A 19,328-nucleotide genomic window follows, 5' to 3' on the forward strand; every position below is an offset into this window, starting at 1 on the left:
TTGTTTCTTCTTGGCATTAATTGGGTCTTTGTCTCCCATTTTCTATGATTTTCAACTGTGAAGTGGAGAGAGAAGACATAAAGTGGTAAGGTACTGAGGCCATGGATTATGTGTTGGCCATGGATTATGTGTTGGAGTTAGTGTCCTCCACAAATAGTGCGTTTACTTAATAAATCTCATTAAAGGAATATCATCAGATATTTGATTATTTGATCCTCGTCAGTTGATTAACGTAAATCGATAACGGTTGGCTGACTAGAGTTTGACGTTATTGTCGTGAGACGGCGGTGATCAACTGACCCCTTTCGCTCACACCTAAAGGAACGAACCCCAATTGACAACTAATTAATTGTATGAGATACAATTTATTTAGTCCCTTGATTTATAGACTAAAAGGTTAGTCGATTATTTTTAGAGAGATTTCGAGTTGCAAACTCGAGGCACGGTAGTTATTATTTAATTATGCGATAATTGAATAATAAATTTTGGGAGACAGGTTTTAGTTAATTAATTGTTAATTCACTAAAATTGTACTAATTGATTAATGTGATTAATATTAGTACGTAAATAATATGAGTAGCGGTACACGTATATTTACGGAGTGATTTGAACGAATTAATTATGGAAGTATTTAAACATGAAACGATGTTTAAATAAAATTTACACGTATTTGTGCGACAAATATAAGAACCAATATGGACCTTATTAGAAATTAGAAATTCTACACAATTTAATCTCCTAACCAAATTTTACTCGATATGTTATATGTTAAAATCCTTTATTTTTTAGCTTTGGGAATAAATACATCTTAATTACTTGCTCTTGATGAGTCACATTGCAAACTGATTGAGAATAAGATCAGTTCCACTACTTAGCAAACATAGTTCTATTTGGGTGGCACTTCGATGATAATTCTTAGTTTACGTGCGTTGATATCCAAGAAATAGTTATGAAACTAAGCAATAGTGAAAAGTACTGGTTAGCTCGATGTATTTGGTCACCTTCTTGTACCTCTTTTATTAGCTCAATAATCTCCTATGACCCGTTGACGAATACCTCCTTATTACATATTCCTTAGCCGTTTATTATAAATACAAAATAATAATATGTTTCACTGCATTCATGCGATAGGGAAAGATTAAAAAACCTTAAATAATACATCATCACTAAAAGTCTCAATATACAGCTTGCAAGAAAAGGAGTTCACACTAAAGTTAGGTTCACAATTAAACTTGCTTACCAATTAAAGAAAGGAGTTTCTCAATAGATAAAACATGAACAAAGGACCCTTGCTTACCAATAGGTCTCTCTTAAGACGGGTATATCCGTCTTGAGAATAAAACGGGTTACATACTATACCTAGCTTGATGTACACCCGCGATATACTGAAGTTTTTTAGGAGTCGTCATCTTCAACCATAGAAGACCCAAACAAACATCATTACGAAAATTTGCTAAAGCAAGCGCCGATTGGGATGGAGTAATGCGTCTCTTGTTCACTAGGCTACCTAACTCTGTGGTAATTGGATCGACGAGGTTCTCCCACGCTGCACGGATATCTAACTCTAACTCTGTGGTAATTGGATCGACGAGGTTCTCCCACGCTGCATGGATATCTAACTCTAACTCTGTGGTAATTGGATCGATGAGGTTCTCCCACGTCGAATGGATACCTAACTCTGAAACACAGACATTTTGAGATGAATTAGGATTTCACAAAAACACAAAAATAAGATGAGAAAGTTAGATCGAAAAACCTCCAAAATATAGTGTTCTTTAGGTTAAAGACGCAATGGCTCAACCACATAGATAGATTAACTGATACCTTAACTCAGATTTCAAGGGTCTGATATGCAGTAGTGATGTACTAACGGAAGGATACAGTAGTGATGTAGTAACCTCCCTCAGACCTACCTATTTTTGGAGGCAGGCATGCACGCAACATACCCATATGCTTGTGATTTCTTTTTATCAGAATATTATTGAAGAAATTTAAAAGCAGTAGAGGACAAGTGATCCTCAACTCCAAATAACAACCAGCAATTCAATTCAATTTTGTTGACTAATTTGTTACTGGAACACCTTAAAGACGCCAGCTTTGTTGAATAATGTGATTCAAAGTATGTACAAAACAATGTGTCCTTTGGGTGAAGGGTTACGTATGTATCTATTAAGAGAAGGGTTGTGACTCTTCATAATATGTATAGTCTACATGTATCTTATGTAGTATAAATATGTAGCATTAGTTTGTTGTAAACATATGAAAACAACATCAATAATATACAATCTTATATTTTGTGTTTATACTTCTCTTATATTCAATCTTTCTACCATATATACCAACAATAGTGGTATCAGAGCACCAAGTGTTGATCCTTTTTGCAAACCCACCACATCTCCACCATACAAAATACTTAAATCAAAGATTTTAATTTCAAAAAAAAATAAGATGGCGAGTCTTGCTTCAAATGGACCATCTCAACCTTTGCTTCCAATTTTTAAAGAGGAAAAAGTATCATTTATGGAGTCTCAAAATGAAAACTATGTTTCGACCCCAAGAAATGTGGGATATTGTAGAGAACGGTTACGATGAACCAGATCCGGCACCGGCCGTTCCCGATGCGCAATTGAAGGAGAACCGCAGAAAAGATGCTAAGGCATTGTTTCTTCTTCAATCATCGCTAGATGACGACATCTTTCCCCGAATTACGGCGGCCAATAGTGCACATGAAGCATGGGAAGTACTCAAACAAGAATATTTGGGTGATCAGAAAGTGATTAAGGTACGACTGCAAATGCTACGGAGTGATTTTGCAGAGTTATCCATGGGCGATAGTCTGTCCAGAACTACTTATCTAGAGTGACAGACATTGTTGGTCAAATGAGATCATATGGTGAAAAAATTGACAATGAAACAATTGTAAGTAAAATATTGAGAAGTTTGAATGGTGTTTGGAGTCATATAGTCCCTGCCATTGAAGAATCAAAGGATTTATCAACTTATACCTTTGATGAGTTGATGGGTTCGTTGCTAGCCCATGAAAGTCAAATGCAGAAAAGCAATGTTAAATTGAAGAAAAAGCTTTTCAAACCAATGGTGAGTTTTCTTATAAGGGGAAGACAAGATATTCCGAAAACCGAGGCCAAGAAAGAGGCAGTTTCCGTGGAGGTCGCGGTAGAGGCCGTGGCTATAGTAGAGGCAGAGGGCAGTATCAAAATAGTGGCGATAGAGGCAAAGGCCATGCCGGTGACTACCATGATGACAAAAGGAAAATTCAATGTCATTATTGCAACAGGTTTGGTCACAAAAAAGTCGATGGTTGGGACAAACAAAAAGCGAAAACAAATCAAGCAAAATTTTCGGAACAAATTGAAGAAGAGACCAGATTATTCATGGCCTGTTCAAGAATGCAAAGCTCACTAGACAGCGATGACGTATGGTTTTTGGACAGTGGGTGTTCAAACCATATGTCCGGAACAAAGTCCTTGTTCAAGACGCTTGACGAGTCAAAGAAAGATGACGTTCGTCTTGGCGATAATAAGAGGATGCAAGTAGAAGGGAATGGTAACATTGCTATCCGAACTTTACAAGGTGGTGCTAAAATCTTGTATGATGTGCAATTTGTCCCTGGGCTTGCTCATAATCTGTTAAGTATTGGCCAATTAATGAATAATGGCTATAAGATTATGTTTGATGATGATATGTGTGCTGTCATTGATAAGAAATCTGGTCAGAGCATAGCAAGTGTGCGTATGACTCCAAATAAAATGTTTCCGCTGAATGTGTGAAGTGTTGCGAGTAAAGCGCTAATTGCTAAAGAAAAAAATGAATCTCACTTATGGCATATGAGATACGGTCATTTGAATGAGCGAAGTTTGAGGCTTTTGAGTCAAAAAGGAATGGTTATCGGGTTACCAAAAATTGGTGAACTTAATTTTTGTGAAGGTTGTGTGTATGGAAAACAAAGAAGAGCATCTTTTCCTACAAAGAAGACATGGAGAGCTTGTGAGCCTCTTGAACTTGTTCATGCCGATTTATGTGGACCTATGAAGACAGTCATTGGGTGGAAGTAAATATTTTCTGTTGCTCACAGATGATTATACGCGCATGAGTTGGGTTTATTTCTTAAAATCCAAATCTGAAGCATTTGAGAAGTTCAAGAAATTTATGGCAGTGGTAGAAAATCAAAGTGGGAAACGGATTATCGCTCTCCGAACTGATAGAGGGAGTGAATTTGTGTCTGATGAATTTAACGCCTTTTGTGAGATGTATGGCATTCGGAGAGATCTTACAGCACCGTATAGATCCGAGCAAAATGGGGTTGCGGAGCGAAAAAATAGAACGGTCGTAGAAATGGCCAGGAGTATGTTAAATGCAAAAGGGCTTCCCAATAACTTTTGGGGAGAAGCAGTAGCGACAGCCGTATATCTCCTCAATATATCTCCAACAAGAGCGGTTTTAAACCAAACACCCTTTGAAGCATGGAGAAATAAGAAGCCAGGAGTAAGTTTGTGTTTGTTATGCGTGGGTTAATAACCGATCAAAATTAGATGACAAATCAGAAAAACGCATATTTATTGGTTATTGCCCTCATTCCAAAGCATATCGTCTACATAATATCGAAAGCGGCAAAATTATAATAAGCCGAAATGTGGTATTCAATGAGGAAGCTTGGTCAAAGTGAACTGTCGACAAAAATGGCATTTCCCCTTATATTTCAGTGGATGAAAATGATGAGAAAGGTGAACCACCCTCATCACCAAACACTCCGCCTTCAACGCCACGAAACAATGAAAGGTCACAAAATGACTTCTCTGACGACAGTGACTCTCCAGTCAGAAAATACAAGTCACTTGCAGACATTTATAAGTCATGTAACTATGCTATGGTTGTTACTGACCCCACTTTCTTTGACGAGGCCAATGAGAAACCCGAATGGCAGATTGCTATGAAAGCAGAAATCGACGCTATTGAGAAGAATAAGACATGGGAATTGGTTAATGCCCCGGAAAACAAAAATGTTATAGGGCTAAAATGGGTGTTTCGAACGAAATATAACGCCAATGGAAGTATTCAAAAGCATAAGGCTCGACTCGTGGCAAAAGGATATTCTCAACAACAAGGTATCGACTTTGAAGGAACGTTTTCTCCGGTTGCACGATTTGAAACTGTAAAAATTATGTTGGCTTTTGCTGCCCAACAAGGATTACCGGTGTATCAACTTGATGTGAAATCTTCATTCTTGAACGGAAACTTAGAAGAAGAGGTATATGTGACACAGCCACAAGGTTTTGTTGTGCAAGGTTCCGAAAATAAAGTTTACAGATTAAGGAAAGCATTGTATGGGTTGAAACAAGCGCCCCGTGCATGGTATAGCAAAATTGATCACTTCTTCCGTGACAAAGGATTTGTTAGAAGTGAGAATGAACCCACTCTTTACTCGAAGCGTGAAGGTAATAGCGATTTTTTGTTAGTTTGCCTTTACGTTGACGACATGATTTATATGGGTTCTTCCGAATTCTTGGTTGTTGATTTTAAGTCTAGCATGATGAAGACTTTTGAGATGACGGATTTGGGGTTATTACAATACTTTTTGGGTCATGAAGTGAAACAAGACATGGATGGAATCTTTGTGAACCCAAAGAAATACGCTGTTGATTTATTGAAAATATTTAATATGTCAGATTGTGAGGTGGTAGCCACACCAATGAATGTTAATGAGAAGTTAGAACATAAAGATGGAACGCAAGGTGCAAACCTCAAGCTTTTCCGAAGTTTAGTTGGAGGTTTAAATTATTTGACACACACTAGTCCCGATATTGCGTTCTCGGTAAGTCTAGTGTCTCGGTATTTGCATAGTCCTACAAAACAACATTTTGGTGCAGCAAAACGAATTCTTCGCTATGTGGCTAATACCTTTATGTTTGGAATTTGGTACTCTAAAAAATCAAGTGGGAAATTGATTGGCTTCACTGATAGCTGGAAGTTTAGATGATAGAAAGAGTACGTCGGGAAATACTTTTAGTCTTGGTTCGGGAGCAGTAACTTGGAGTTCAAAAAAACAAGAAACAGCGGCATTATCTTCCTCTGAAGCAGAATATGCTGCAGCTACCTCGGCTGCACGTCAAGCTTTATGGCTCCAAAAGTTACTCCTCAATCTTGGTTGTGTGCAAATAGAAGCTACGGAAATTTATTGTGATAACAAGGCTGCTATTGCGATGAGTAAAAATCCTGCCTTTCATGCAAGTGGTACTAACGAGCAAGTGGCGGATATTTTCACAAAAGCACTCCCACAAGCCAAGCATGATTTCTTCAGAATGCAATTAGGAGTGTGTAACTTTGAATCAAGGGGAAGTGTTGAATAATGTGATTCAAAGTATGTACAAAACAATGTGTCCTTTGGGTGAAGGGTTACGTATGAAACAATGTATCTATTAAGAGAAGGGTTGTGACTCTTCATAATATGTATAGTCTGCATGTATCTTATGTAGTATAAATATGTAGCATTATGTTGTTGTAAACATATGAAAACAACATCAATAATATACAATCTTATATTTTGTGTTTATACTTCTCTTATATTCAATCTTTCTACCATATATACCAACAAGCTTTACCCCACAATTAAGGTAGACAAACAAAGTATATAATGAAGAAGGACCTGTGAGAGATGTAATGCCAGGAAATAAACTAAACACAACACAGATTATTCACTATTGAAAATGAATATCATAATACATAAAATACCAAAAGTCTAACCTTTCAAACTATGTCAATTCAATTCTTGACTTTATGTCATCTTTTAATTGATTTTAAGAAGTCAACACATTGACAAAGAACATTATTGAGAGAGCTACTATACTCGACAGCCACTCCTATAGTTGATCAATACTATACGCTTTATTGTGGTAGTTATTACGATACTTCAAATCGTCTTATCAATTTCAACAACAGGGATTTATAGAAAATAGTTTTTTTTTTTTTTGACCCGTGTTAAGACTTCTAAATCAAATGCTAAACACAGAAGGTGGGTATTTAGAGTCTGCATACCTGAACTCAAGCCACTGCCGCTTGACTTTGACCTTTTCCTTTTGATGCCTAGCAACCTCTCTAGAGACGGAAATGAATGAACCCTGTGATCCCACCTTTGGAACACCGCCCGATACAATGGGAAGTGCGAGATAACTTGGTCGGCATCAACCTCATCCTTCAATATATGGGCAAGAATGAAGAAAAATAAAAGGTTTTAGATAGGCTTACATATTACCAAAAAAGAAAAGAAAGAAATGAAATATTATGGAGTAAGTAATGACCTTATTAGTAGTATAAGTGTTTTTACAACTCTTTACATACTCTATAATTTCACGCACGGCAAAATTTTCGAAAAAATTCTTCTGATAGGGTGGCAGTGATTCTTTAATGAGTGCGTTCAGCCTATCCGTGAAGGATTTCCAAAACTCCACATTGTTTAGCCCTTCGAACAGGCACGCCATTTTTTGTTGAAGCAGATTCAAGAAAATGGAAGTGTAAGCTCCGTTGTCCCATCCCATGCCGTTCAATCCTGACTTCTACCATTTCATATCATCACAAAGTAGACAAATAAATCAAAACCAAACAACTTAAATGAAGGACCAAACATCACACTTAAAAACCAAAATCACTTTAAAAATTATCACAATCATTAAGACATAATTTTATTATTGTTATTATAGTTTTGTATGATCTTGGCTACACAAATCATGCTACTTTTTCTTTTGATTATTATTGTTATTTTTATTTTATTTATCAATGATTATATGCTCCATAATTTTATTTTATTTTAATATTTGATGAATAGACAATTTAATTATAATTTTATTTTTTTCGTAAGAGGTGGAGATCACGGGAGAGAATGAGCAAGCATAGTTATTACATTGGCGAAATATAGTAATCATCCTAAAAGATCGTCTTTGCTTGGTGTCGTTTATGGCTGACATTTACAAAGTAAGATGTACGTATTTTGCATGTTTATAAGGTTGTAAGTCGTGTTGTCTTATGTTATGTCCAATTTTTATTGTATAACTATATTACTATTATAATTATAATTATAATATATAATAATATTGTGTCTTCACATCAATGAAAATCGCAACTCGAGGAAGCAGTGAACTCACTTGATCCACACAGATAGAGAGCACAAGCCATAACGAAAAAGATATACAATACTTCTCTGTTGATCATACAAATATAGCCAAAAAATTGGTGATTTACAAATTCTTTTGGAATTAAGAAAGTGGTCAATAAATTTGGATAAATTCTAGGGAAAAAGGGGACAATAAAATTGTAATGGAAGTTGAAACTTTTCGAAAAAAACTCTTTTATATGCTTCAATATAGCGCTTTTAATTCATCAATATAGAATTTGCTTTCTCTCATGCATACCTTTGCTCCATTATTTGAGTTTTGTACATTAAATTTTTTTTTATCCTCATTTAGTCGAAAAACTCTTTTATTTTTTTATTGTTTTGCTTCCATGTATCATGTATCATGGTGTTATATCTATTTTCTACTTGACTACTCCGTACTACTAATATTAGAATTAAATGTGTTATTTGATCGAGATGATATAGCTTGAGTGAAAGTAGATGCCTTACAATTGATCAGAATTACTAATTTTATATAGAATGTACAAATCTGAAAACCAAGGTAGCCCAAGGGATAAGAGCTCTCTAATTATCCTAACCATGAAATTGGAGTTCGATCCTCACCTGCGACATAGTGTGCTCATTTTGAATAAAAAAAATATATAGAATGTACGAATCTAAGTTACACGCGTACATAATTTCTATTACCGTAAGATAATCATGATATAGATACGTAATTTTTTGACGTCGTATTCCTGTAATACATAATTTGTTGACATCATACACACATGACACATGAGTTTTCGAACATGGCTTAGTAATATCGATTTTCACCCTACATAATAAACATTTAAAAATTTATATATAGTTATATTTTTTTTTTATTGTATTACTCTGTTGCTTATTGATTTCGATCTAGAACTATGTCCCCTATCTTGAATTCAAGTTCTATAACAATCACAGTTACATGTAAATTTAAGTTAGTATACAAAGTGTTACGGAGTACAAAACATAGAATAAGAGGAATTGAAAGTGATGCTTTATGTGAAAAAGGTTGCATAACATTAGCGACATTAAGGGCTCTATATAGCCATATACATAACAAACTAAACCACCATAAAACCACTAACAACATAATCCTATTAACTCCTACAAATTAGTAAGCATAAACTTAATTGACTGAACACAAAGACTCTAAGAGACAAGCTCATAAGTGTAATAAACCCCCCTTAAACTAAAAGAATAAGAAAACTGAAAATTTTTCCGCTTAAATGCTTTTAACTAGAGATTGGGCCTAACTTTATCTAAATATGTATTGGACCTAATATATGGTCTTTATGTGTCAAAGTATCTTATCAAACACCGCAACTTCTATAGTTGGGCCAAATTTATTTCATTCATTATTATCTCATTAGTCAAATATATGTATTTTAAATGTCGTAAATTTTCTATTTAAAACATATGCAGATTTTACTCATATTATTAAAATCAGTGTGTGCTTTTCACTTTTTTATTCTTTAAATTTTTTACTCCGTTTAAATTGTTATTCCGTATATTGTAACAAAAATTACAAAAATAGTTATATGATTCAAATGCGTAAAAATAAGCATAGGTTTTTGTAATTAAACTAACAATCTCCTTTTTTTAATCATAAACTTATTCCGAGTAAAAATGTAAACTTCGTTCTATTTTAATTCTTAGTATTTTTACACATTAACAATTGTAGATAATTACAAATAAAATTCAAAGTTTATTTATATATTATTATTATTAGCTCTAATTGTTAAGTTCTCTACATATGACATTCTAAAATACCGTGCTTTAGCACGAGTTCTATACTAGTTTATTTTAAGACAATTTTACATTTTAAAATAATTAAAAATAGTAATACATGTATGTCAATGTATTACTATTTGTACTGAAAGCGTGTAATTTGTACTCCGTATACTACTAAGAGTGTTTGAATAAAGTATATGTTTACATTCCTGCACCCTCGATTTTCAAAACATACCTTGATTTTTCAAAACATACCATCAAAAAAAAAAAACCTAAATCCGAATTAATTTTCAAAACATACCTTGATTTTTCTTGCCTTAGCAGAAGGCGGGGTGGTGGAGCTACCAACACTCGATGACACGCTTCGATCACGCTTGACCCCTCGTTTTTCTCCTCTCGCATGCCTCATTGATGAAATTAAATTTTGTCTCCTTTTGAAATCACGTACACGGTGCAGAATATGGAGCAGATTTTGATGCAGGGTTATCTTCCTTGTTAAATCTACTGTCATAACACAAGCTTTCGTCAGAGAAAATTCTACTACTACTAAAATCTCCGCCAGCCCTGGCTCCACCATTGCCCTTATCAGTTGTAAGGGTAAGGAGCATGAATAAATCCCAACATTCACAAGAACCACAACCACTAAAAAGTAGCAAAAAGCATAATTCAGCAAGAAACTTGTCAATGAAGGTAGAATATTAGTTAGTTTAACAGATAAAGACACAATGAGAGCCAGTTCCATATTAAGCCCAATTGTCACTTTAGAAAGTATTACTCTGTACAAACTAATATTGTCTAAAATCCCCTTCATCAGAATATTTTCTATAATAGTTGGAAGGAAAATTTTGAAGAGCTTTTAACCATTTTGGGAAGAGTTGACCATTCACTTTTACCTGACTGTGTCTTTTCATATCATATTAAATATATCATACGTGTATCAAGTATAGTATATAAAATTATACACTGTAATAGATAAATCGGTGTACGATTGTCAACTGTAAATACTTCAAACACCAGCTAAAATGAGATTGAAAATCACGATACTTCGAACATAGGCAGTTGCCCCTAGCAAAATGAGATTACACCAGCTGGTGGTTCCTAACATCCTACCATATGCCACCTAAGTCCTAACACCGGAAAAATGACCTAATGTCTAACAAATTGTACTACTTGATTACAGATTTACAATAGTACAATTAAGTAGCCTCACAAATCACAATTCCCATGGGTAGCTGATTACTCGACTAACTATATGATAAAGCATGTCCATAGTTCCATACCTGTAATCGTCCTCGGCACACAGGCATGCCACGTGATTCAACTACTCATTCGATGGATCACCACTAGTCTGTTAGGGTTGCTACTGTGGAACACAAACACAACCAACAAAAACTAATTAGGATCCCAAAACTGGAGAAACATTGCTTGAAACAATATAAAATACTCGTACATAAAAGAGTGTAGTTCAACTGAACAATCTAGAAGTATAACACATTAACACCTGACACTCAGAATTCATTCCAATTTCACGAAAATATCTCAAGACGATTTCATCCTAAAGCAACAGCACCTAACAGTTGAAAATTCTAGTCACAGACACATTCCTACTAAAGAAATTATGTCAAGCTGTTCTAAAATGCAACAGCCGAATTCCAATCACACAAGTTTTTACAGCTGGTTCGATTCTCACCCACTTGTATTCTGGGATGATTTGTCCAGCCATACAGAAGCACAAAGATGAATATCAGAAGCCTAAATTCAGGTGACTAATCATAAACCTAATTGTCAAACTGCAGAGCTATTCACCATGTCTCGAAGAGAGGAAGCATAAATTGACTAGTGCAATGTAATCCAATAAGAAAGGGAGCAATGTGATACAGTAAGAGTATTAAAGAACAGTCATTAATCAAAAGGAGAGGTCGAAAACCTAGATTCTTATATCAAGTACTCCATATCAAATTTAAACAAACAATTGATACACACATTTCATATCTTTAATAATTATTTAAACAAACAATTGATACACACATTTCAAATTTTAACACCAGTTATTATAGGTCAAAACAGTCTCATTGACTAAATGCTGCAATTCCACACCAGAAGTCAGTATTTGTAAAGACCGGCTAGTGAGTAGTGAGCACAGTTTATGCATAAGTGCAATAATCTAGATTAAAAATAAAAGCAAAGCGCCAAACTAATAAAGAATGTGACTGTTTATGTTTCTTTAATAATTAGTTAAGAATCTTAATAAGCATCTATCATTATGTACCACACCAAAGCCTTAAACTAACTACATTCAGACAAATCCAGAAGCATAGTGTACCACAACATGTCCATTATCTTTACAGCGGGTTTGGGACGAGTTAGTGGGCCGGGCCTTTGTAATTTTGTTAAAATGCCTTGTCCTTACCCGCTTATTTAGCGGGTGGGATGTGCCGGGTTCAGTGGATGAGATAACCCATGAACAACTCTAATTGAGACCAAAATTCAAGAAATATAAAGCATGTCACCACCACAAACATTTGATTTAAAGAGGGGAGGAACTTACTTTGCTGACTAATATGATTCGCAAGCACAACATAAAACGACCTTTAGATGAAATCATGAAACAACCTGCCAAAAAGAGAGAATAGGTAAAAAAACATTGAAGCAAGTTAAATAGAATCACAATGGCCAGTTCAAAGAATCCTTGTACCGGACAGGATGAATTCTATACTCCTTTTACCTTTAAGGTTCGAAGAGCTGAGTTGTAGCTACTGTATGGTATAATGCAAAGGTACTTAAGGTTGAAGAGTATGGAAGGGAAGCGTTGAAACAAAACTACTCGTTAATAGTGGGCACAAAGGGTGCAGGAATGTAGTTTGTTTTTACTTGATTTATCTACGAATAAAGTGCACCACACTTGTGTTAACTCGAATAAGAAAACTTGACCTGGTTAACAGTAGGAACAAAAAGTGGGTAATACCATATAACTTTTGATCCTAAGGATGCCCCCGCACGAGTCACAAATACATCAAAATAGAAGTCGGCGGGCCATATCCAACGGAAGTATATGTGCAACCTTAGATATAACAACAAAAACGGGGGAGTAATAAATTTCAAACTCTAACCTGTTGAAGTGAAGTGAAGACAAAATTCGAAATGGTGATCCAATTGAAGACGTGAAGTGGAGACAGAATTCCAGATACACTTGACATCTCAACCTCGGGTAAATCCTAGAAAAAGTAATACACTATGTCACTCTTATAAACATGTGATACAAATTTCAAAACAAAAATCGGGTCATATATGCAGAAAGTTAGTAAAATAGCCACACATGAAACTTCACCTCACATAATGAAGGCAGTAGAAAAAATCTAAGCCTAGTAGCCGCTTTCTGTATCAGATTCACTTCCTTCAATCCATCTTCACTCTTTGCCTAAAACATAGTGAACCGAATAAATTTTAAACAGAAAAGGGAGTTTGCGAACAAGAAATGATCAGTTCCAACGCTTAAACAAAAAACACAGTCATAGTAAACATTTTTACAAATGTCAGAGCACGATAGCAAATAGAGCAATAATTACAGCCTTGGCGTTTTCCAGTGCAAGAAGCCAAGAATAGTTTAATATCTTTCAGACTTGCACTATGAATGGGATGACATTGCTCAACCAAATACAAAACATGTACACAAATAAATATATGTAACTAATCAAATAAATACATGTTTGTTACCAAATGTGTGTTTACCTCGTCTTTAATCACAACATATTTCCGAGGCTGTATTTCAAAGTCTTTCGCTTCTATAAGGTCTCCACTTCAGACAAAGTATAATTCTTCACTTTGCCTGCAAACATTATATATACACGATAAATTGACACAACCAAGCTGAAGACAAGCATACAAAGTCAATGGCCAGAACCAACAGTACAGCTCATGGCAAACCTTAGGGAAACAGACACACAGCCAACCGACAACCACAAAGACCCGCCTATCCAGAAATTCATTCCAAAACATAACATTAACACCAACCAACAATATTAGATACTCCCTATATGATTCAACAATTGAAAAAAATATAGCTTTTACCCACAAATTTATCACTCTAATTCGCACATAAACAAGCCTAATTCACCTACTGTACAATACAATATAAAAACAAAGTAACACCGAGTTCCTTATAGTTGAACTTTGACTCCAAAGCAATCCTCATCTCCTTCAGTTAATTCGAGTATAGGAAAGAAATGAACTTTTTCTAGTACTTGATGAAATGAACATTCAATTGAACAATTTCATACGTAAAATATATTAACGAGGTAAACAAATCAGAACCGTTAAAAGAGAAATATGATAAATACTGATCAAATACTCCACAACCTGAATTCGTTCAACCCTAATTAGAAACCATAAACCCAAATTCTTTATCCCTAAGAGCATCATGCAAAACTAATTATACAAAGACTCATAGAAACTTTGATTTCTATACGAAAAAAACCCCAAAATCCCCGAGTGAATCATAAACCCTAAATCTAAATCATACATATTTAACCCTAAATTTGTCTACCCACTTAAATTTGCATACAAGATGGACATTAATCTGAATTAACTAACAATAATCCACTTGAAATAAGCATAAACTAACAATAGTAATTTTGATCTTGTAAACGACTATAGAGATGCGAACATACATGAGCGAGTGTCGGTTGTGGTGGCTTCGCACAGTGGACAACAGTGTAAGCGATGAACGACGATGGGGAGGGAGTCGAGAGTGATCGTGAATTGGTAGGTATGGGTGTGCGACGGTGGGGAGGGAGCCGAGTGTCGGGGTTAGGTATGTAAGCAATGAAGAGAGAGAGCGAGGGGATTGTGGTATAAGTGTGTAATATAGTGGTATAAGTGTGTAATATCATCACTGATATATAATGCTATTATCAGGATGAGAATTTTTTTTTTTTTTTTTTTTTTTACTAGTTGGAACGCCTTAGCACGCGGCATCCAACTTTTTTGATTATGTTCAAGATGGAGTTGATGTAACGGATAGTCTTATGTTATGATGTTATTTCATAGATTTATTTTTTGATAATGTGAAAAGTACAAAGAAAATATTAAAAATGCAATGCAATCGAAACGTATTATTAAAATTGGATTCATACGGTATTAGTTTGATCTGAATTTTATGGGTAAGGTAAAAAGTTATTTTACTCAATCGTTTTGGATGAATTGTTAATAAATATATAAAATACAATAACCAAGTTGCCTAGTCATCCTACAACATGTCGATTTTATAAAAAAGATAAAAAGTAATATGAGAAGCTCGCGTACAACGCACGCGGCGGTAAACTACTGAATAATATTCACAATTCGATAAAACCACTGAAAGACGTTATATACTGTAAACATATACTTTATTCAAACACTCTTAGTAATATACGGAGTACAAATTACACGCTTTCAGTACAAATAGTAACACATTGACATACACGTATTACTATTTTTTATTATTTTAAAATGTAAAATTGTCTTAAAATAAATTTATTACACTTATGAGCTTGTCTCTTAGAGTCTTTGTGTTCAGTCAATTAAGTTTATGCTTACTAATTTGTAGGAGTTAATAGGATTATGTTGTTAGTGGTTTTATGGTGGTTTAGTTTGTTATGTATATGGCTATATAGAGCCCTTAATGTCGCTAATGTTATGCAACCTTTTTCACATAAAGCATCACTTTCAATTCCTCTTATTCTATGTTTTGTACTCCGTAACACTTTGTATACTAACTTAAACTTACATGTAACTGTGATTGTTATATAACTTGAATTCAAGATAGGGGACATAGTTCTAGATCGAAATCAATAAGCAACAGAGTAATACAATAAAAAAAAATATAACTATATATAAATTTTTAAATGTTTATTATGTAGGGTGAAAATCGATATTACTAAGCCATGTTCGAAAACTCATGTGTCATGTGTGTATGATGTCAACAAATTATGTATTACAGGAATACGACGTCAAAAAATTACGTATCTATATCATGATTATCTTACGGTAATATAAATTATGTACGCGTGTAACTTAGATTCGTACATTCTATATATTTTTTTTATTCAAATGAGCACACTATGTCGCAGGTGAGGATCGAACTCCAATTTCATGGTTAGGATAATTAGAGAGCTCGTATCCCTTGGGCTACCTTGGTTTTCAGATTTGTACATTCTATATAAAATTAGTAATTCTGATCAATTGTAAGGCATCTACTTTCACTCAAGCTATATCATCTCGATCAAATAACACATTTAATTCTAATATTAGTAGTACGGAGTAGTCAAGTAGAAAATAGATATAACACCATGATACATGATACATGGAAGCAAAACAATAAAAAAATAAAAGAGTTTTTCGACTAAATGAGGATAAAAAAAAATTTAATGTACAAAACTCAAATAATGGAGCAAAGGTATGCATGAGAGAAAGCAAATTCTATATTGATGAATTAAAAGCGCTATATTGAAACATATAAAAGAGTTTTTTTCGAAAAGTTTCAACTTCCATTACAATTTTATTGTCCCCTTTTTCCCTATAATTTATCCAAATTTATTGACCACTTTCTTAATTCCAAAAGAATTTGTAAATCACCAATTTTTTGGCTATATTTGTATGATCAACAGAGAAGTATTGTATATCTTTTTCGTTATGGCTTGTGCTCTCTATCTGTGTGGATCAAGTTCACTGCTTCCTCGAGTTGCGATTTTCATTGATGTGAAGACACAATATTATTATATATTATAATTATAATTATAATAGTAATATAGTTATACAATAAAAATTGGACATAACATAAGACAACACGACCTTATAAACATGCAAAATACGTACATTTTACTTTGTAAATGTCAGCCATAAACGACACCAAGCAAAGACGATCTTTTAGGATGATTACTATATTTCGCCAATGTAATAACTATGCTTGCTCATTCTCTCCCGTGATCTCCACCTCCTACGAAAAAAATAAAATTATAATTAAATTGTCTATTCATCAAGTATTAAATAAAATAAAATTATGGAGCATATAATCATTGATAAATAAAATAAAAATAACAATAATAATCAAAAGAAAAAGTAGCATGATTTGTGTAGCCAAGATCATACAAAACTATAATACACCCCCCTACTACTAAGAGCAAGTCCAATGTTGTAGCTTAGGGACTTGCTTGCAATTTCATAAAATTGCAAGCTAGTTGCTACACCATTGGAGAAGGTTTTGTAAATTAGCTTGCCTTAAGCTAGTAGCTTCATCAAGCTACTTGCTCAGATGGTTCCACTTACCAAACAACCAATAGAAAATTAGCTTTAATAATTTTTTATTTATTCTTATTATTTGATTTACAATTTTTTATGTTTAGGAAAAAATAATTTTCTAATAAACCATTGGAATAGTTTACTAGCTTAAAATGGTATTAGCTTAAAGGGATGAGGTGGAATTGTCAAGCTAGTTGATTGTTGCTTACCATTGTACTTGCTCTAAGAGAATAAAAATTCTCTTAGTTTTCCCTCAAAAAAGCATCTAGTTAAATAAAGTAATAAATAAAATTTTCTTTCATTACATTATTATCTTTTGAATGAATATATTCTTATAAATAAACTCCAATGTAAATCATAATTATGATTTTTCATTAAAATAATATAAAATTGATATTAAATTAAAAAGTATAAGTTGCTAAATTTTTCAGTAATGCAATAATTATTACTGTAGAAAATAAATTGACACATGCTAACAATTAGCTTCGTGACAAAAAAAACTTTCACTAAAAAAATTCACAACTTAAATAAATTTTTTATTAGATTTCCATTTCAAATTTTTTGTTTCATATCAAAATAGAATGGAGTGAACTGATAAATATTAGTGAGATGCAAATTTTAAAAATGTAAATCCTTCTATATACTAAGAGAATACAACTTCTCTAAAATTTTCCCTCCAAAGTGCTCAAACTTACTGATGGGGCATATTCTGCACCGCTGACCAAGTCAACATATTGAGCAAGGTCAAAGATACCCACAGCAAAGTCAACGACTTAGACAGCCTAGCCGATGCATCCCATCTACTGTCACTGGGTCTCGGCATGGCAACCGACCCGGTAGGGGCACATATCCGCGTACTCATATCCAAGACCCTCGGCCACCGCCATAGGTCCATCGGCCGAGGGTACAACGGTCTTTCCACCTGATAGCCACTTGGCCACTTGGCCACTACGTGACAAAAGGTGAAAGTCTATAAATACTCCTCAACCTTCATTGAGGAAAGGATCCACAACTTAACCTAAGAAACACTATTCATCTGGTATTATCTTCCTTTATCTCTCTACATTATACTCTTAGCCAAGTAACAACAACTTACCTCTCTAAGTTAACTGACTTGAGCGTCGGAGTGAGTACGCTTGGCACAAAGCCAAGCCCTCAGTTTGTTCATCGTTTCAGGAGACCGCTAGGAGGATTCAAGCAAGGACATCATTCTACAAGCCACGGGTGGTAACAATACTTGCTCTGGAATTACACCCGGAACACTTACATATGGAAACAAATTATATTTTCATTTATTAAACTAATTTTTCATTTAAAATAATCTATACATAAAAATTGTATCTCCTATTATTAACTTCGTGACGAAAAAGATTTTTTTAATAAATTTGACGTAGTTAAAATATTTTCATAAAAAAAAACACAATTTATGGAATTATTCAATTCTTTTGATTAATTTTAATATTAGTTGTTTTTTATAAAAAATTGCGAGATATAAATCTAAAATCTATGGCGCTGTTTGGTAAACGGCATAGTGGCCAATTTTTAGCATATTTAAGGGTTTTAGCATGTTTGACCAATCAATATGCTAATTTTAGTGTTTGGTAAACAGCATATTTGGAGTCAATATGTTGTTTTACAATATGCTGCTTATCCCAGCATATTGGTTAGCATATTGTAAAATAAGAAATTTTTCTCCATTTTACAAAGAAAACTAACAATCTACTAATCTTAATCTCCCAATTACCAAACACTCAAATTAATTCTGCTAATTATAATATGCTAGTCAAACCTTCTCATAAAATCTGTCAATATAATCTGCTTATGCTGAAATTAATCCGCTGTTTACCAAACAGGGCCATCTAATACACCAAAAATTAAAAGCATATATTTACCGCGCATTACACTAGTATACAAATAAACAATAAACACATTAATGAAAATTATCAAAGAATGAGTAGCATGAGAAGACCAAAAGAGTGGTATGATTTTGGAATCCACGCACAACACCTTTTATAGAGCAACGACACGGAGTAATACAAATTGCAAATTTTAATTATAATAGAATTCTACAATCATACGATTATAATCTTTAAAAGAATTAGTTAAAGTATGAATGAATTAATTAATGTAGAACTCAACTAATTAACATATCCCC

At 33.9% G+C, this 19,328-nt stretch overlaps 1 protein-coding gene across 4 annotated transcripts; it reads right to left on the reverse strand.

Annotated features, from left to right (window-relative positions):
- Nucleotides 1-1,129: 1,129 nt before the first annotated feature.
- On the reverse strand, nucleotides 1,130-14,781 carry LOC141641965 (uncharacterized). 4 transcript variants are annotated; one of them, XM_074450604.1, is made up of 10 exons: nucleotides 14,566-14,781; nucleotides 13,628-13,724; nucleotides 13,227-13,316; nucleotides 13,009-13,113; nucleotides 12,447-12,511; nucleotides 11,179-11,261; nucleotides 10,200-10,399; nucleotides 7,314-7,568; nucleotides 7,051-7,207; nucleotides 1,130-1,678 (listed from the first exon to the last, which is right to left on the reverse strand). In XM_074450604.1, the coding sequence occupies exons 7-10, from the start codon at nucleotides 10,305-10,307 to the stop codon at nucleotides 1,347-1,349; spliced, it is 852 nt and encodes a 283-aa protein (XP_074306705.1). In that variant the 5' UTR covers nucleotides 10,308-10,399; nucleotides 11,179-11,261; nucleotides 12,447-12,511; nucleotides 13,009-13,113; nucleotides 13,227-13,316; nucleotides 13,628-13,724; nucleotides 14,566-14,781; the 3' UTR covers nucleotides 1,130-1,346. The 4 variants fall into 4 exon arrangements, with proteins under 4 accessions (XP_074306705.1, XP_074306707.1, XP_074306706.1 ...); XM_074450606.1 differs by having other exon boundaries at nucleotides 7,314-7,565; nucleotides 14,566-14,766; XM_074450605.1 differs by having other exon boundaries at nucleotides 7,314-7,565; nucleotides 10,200-10,402; nucleotides 14,566-14,766.
- Nucleotides 14,782-19,328: the final 4,547 nt, after the last annotated feature.

This window comes from Silene latifolia, chromosome 2, assembly GCF_048544455.1.
Source record: "Silene latifolia isolate original U9 population chromosome 2, ASM4854445v1, whole genome shotgun sequence".
Taxonomy (NCBI): domain Eukaryota; kingdom Viridiplantae; phylum Streptophyta; class Magnoliopsida; order Caryophyllales; family Caryophyllaceae; genus Silene; species Silene latifolia.

Bases quoted from the DNA above. Each gene is read 5' to 3' on its own strand.
- LOC141641965 (XM_074450604.1), bottom strand. From the start codon at position 10,307: ATGAGGCATGCGAGAGGAGAAAAACGAGGGGTCAAGCGTGATCGAAGC. The intron at 7,569-10,199 runs GTATGTTTTGAA...ATGAAATGGTAG, and splicing joins CTAAGGCAAGAAAAATCAAG to AAGTCAGGATTGAACGGCAT. The intron at 7,208-7,313 runs GTCATTACTTAC...CATATATTGAAG, and splicing joins ACACTTATACTACTAATAAG to GATGAGGTTGATGCCGACCA.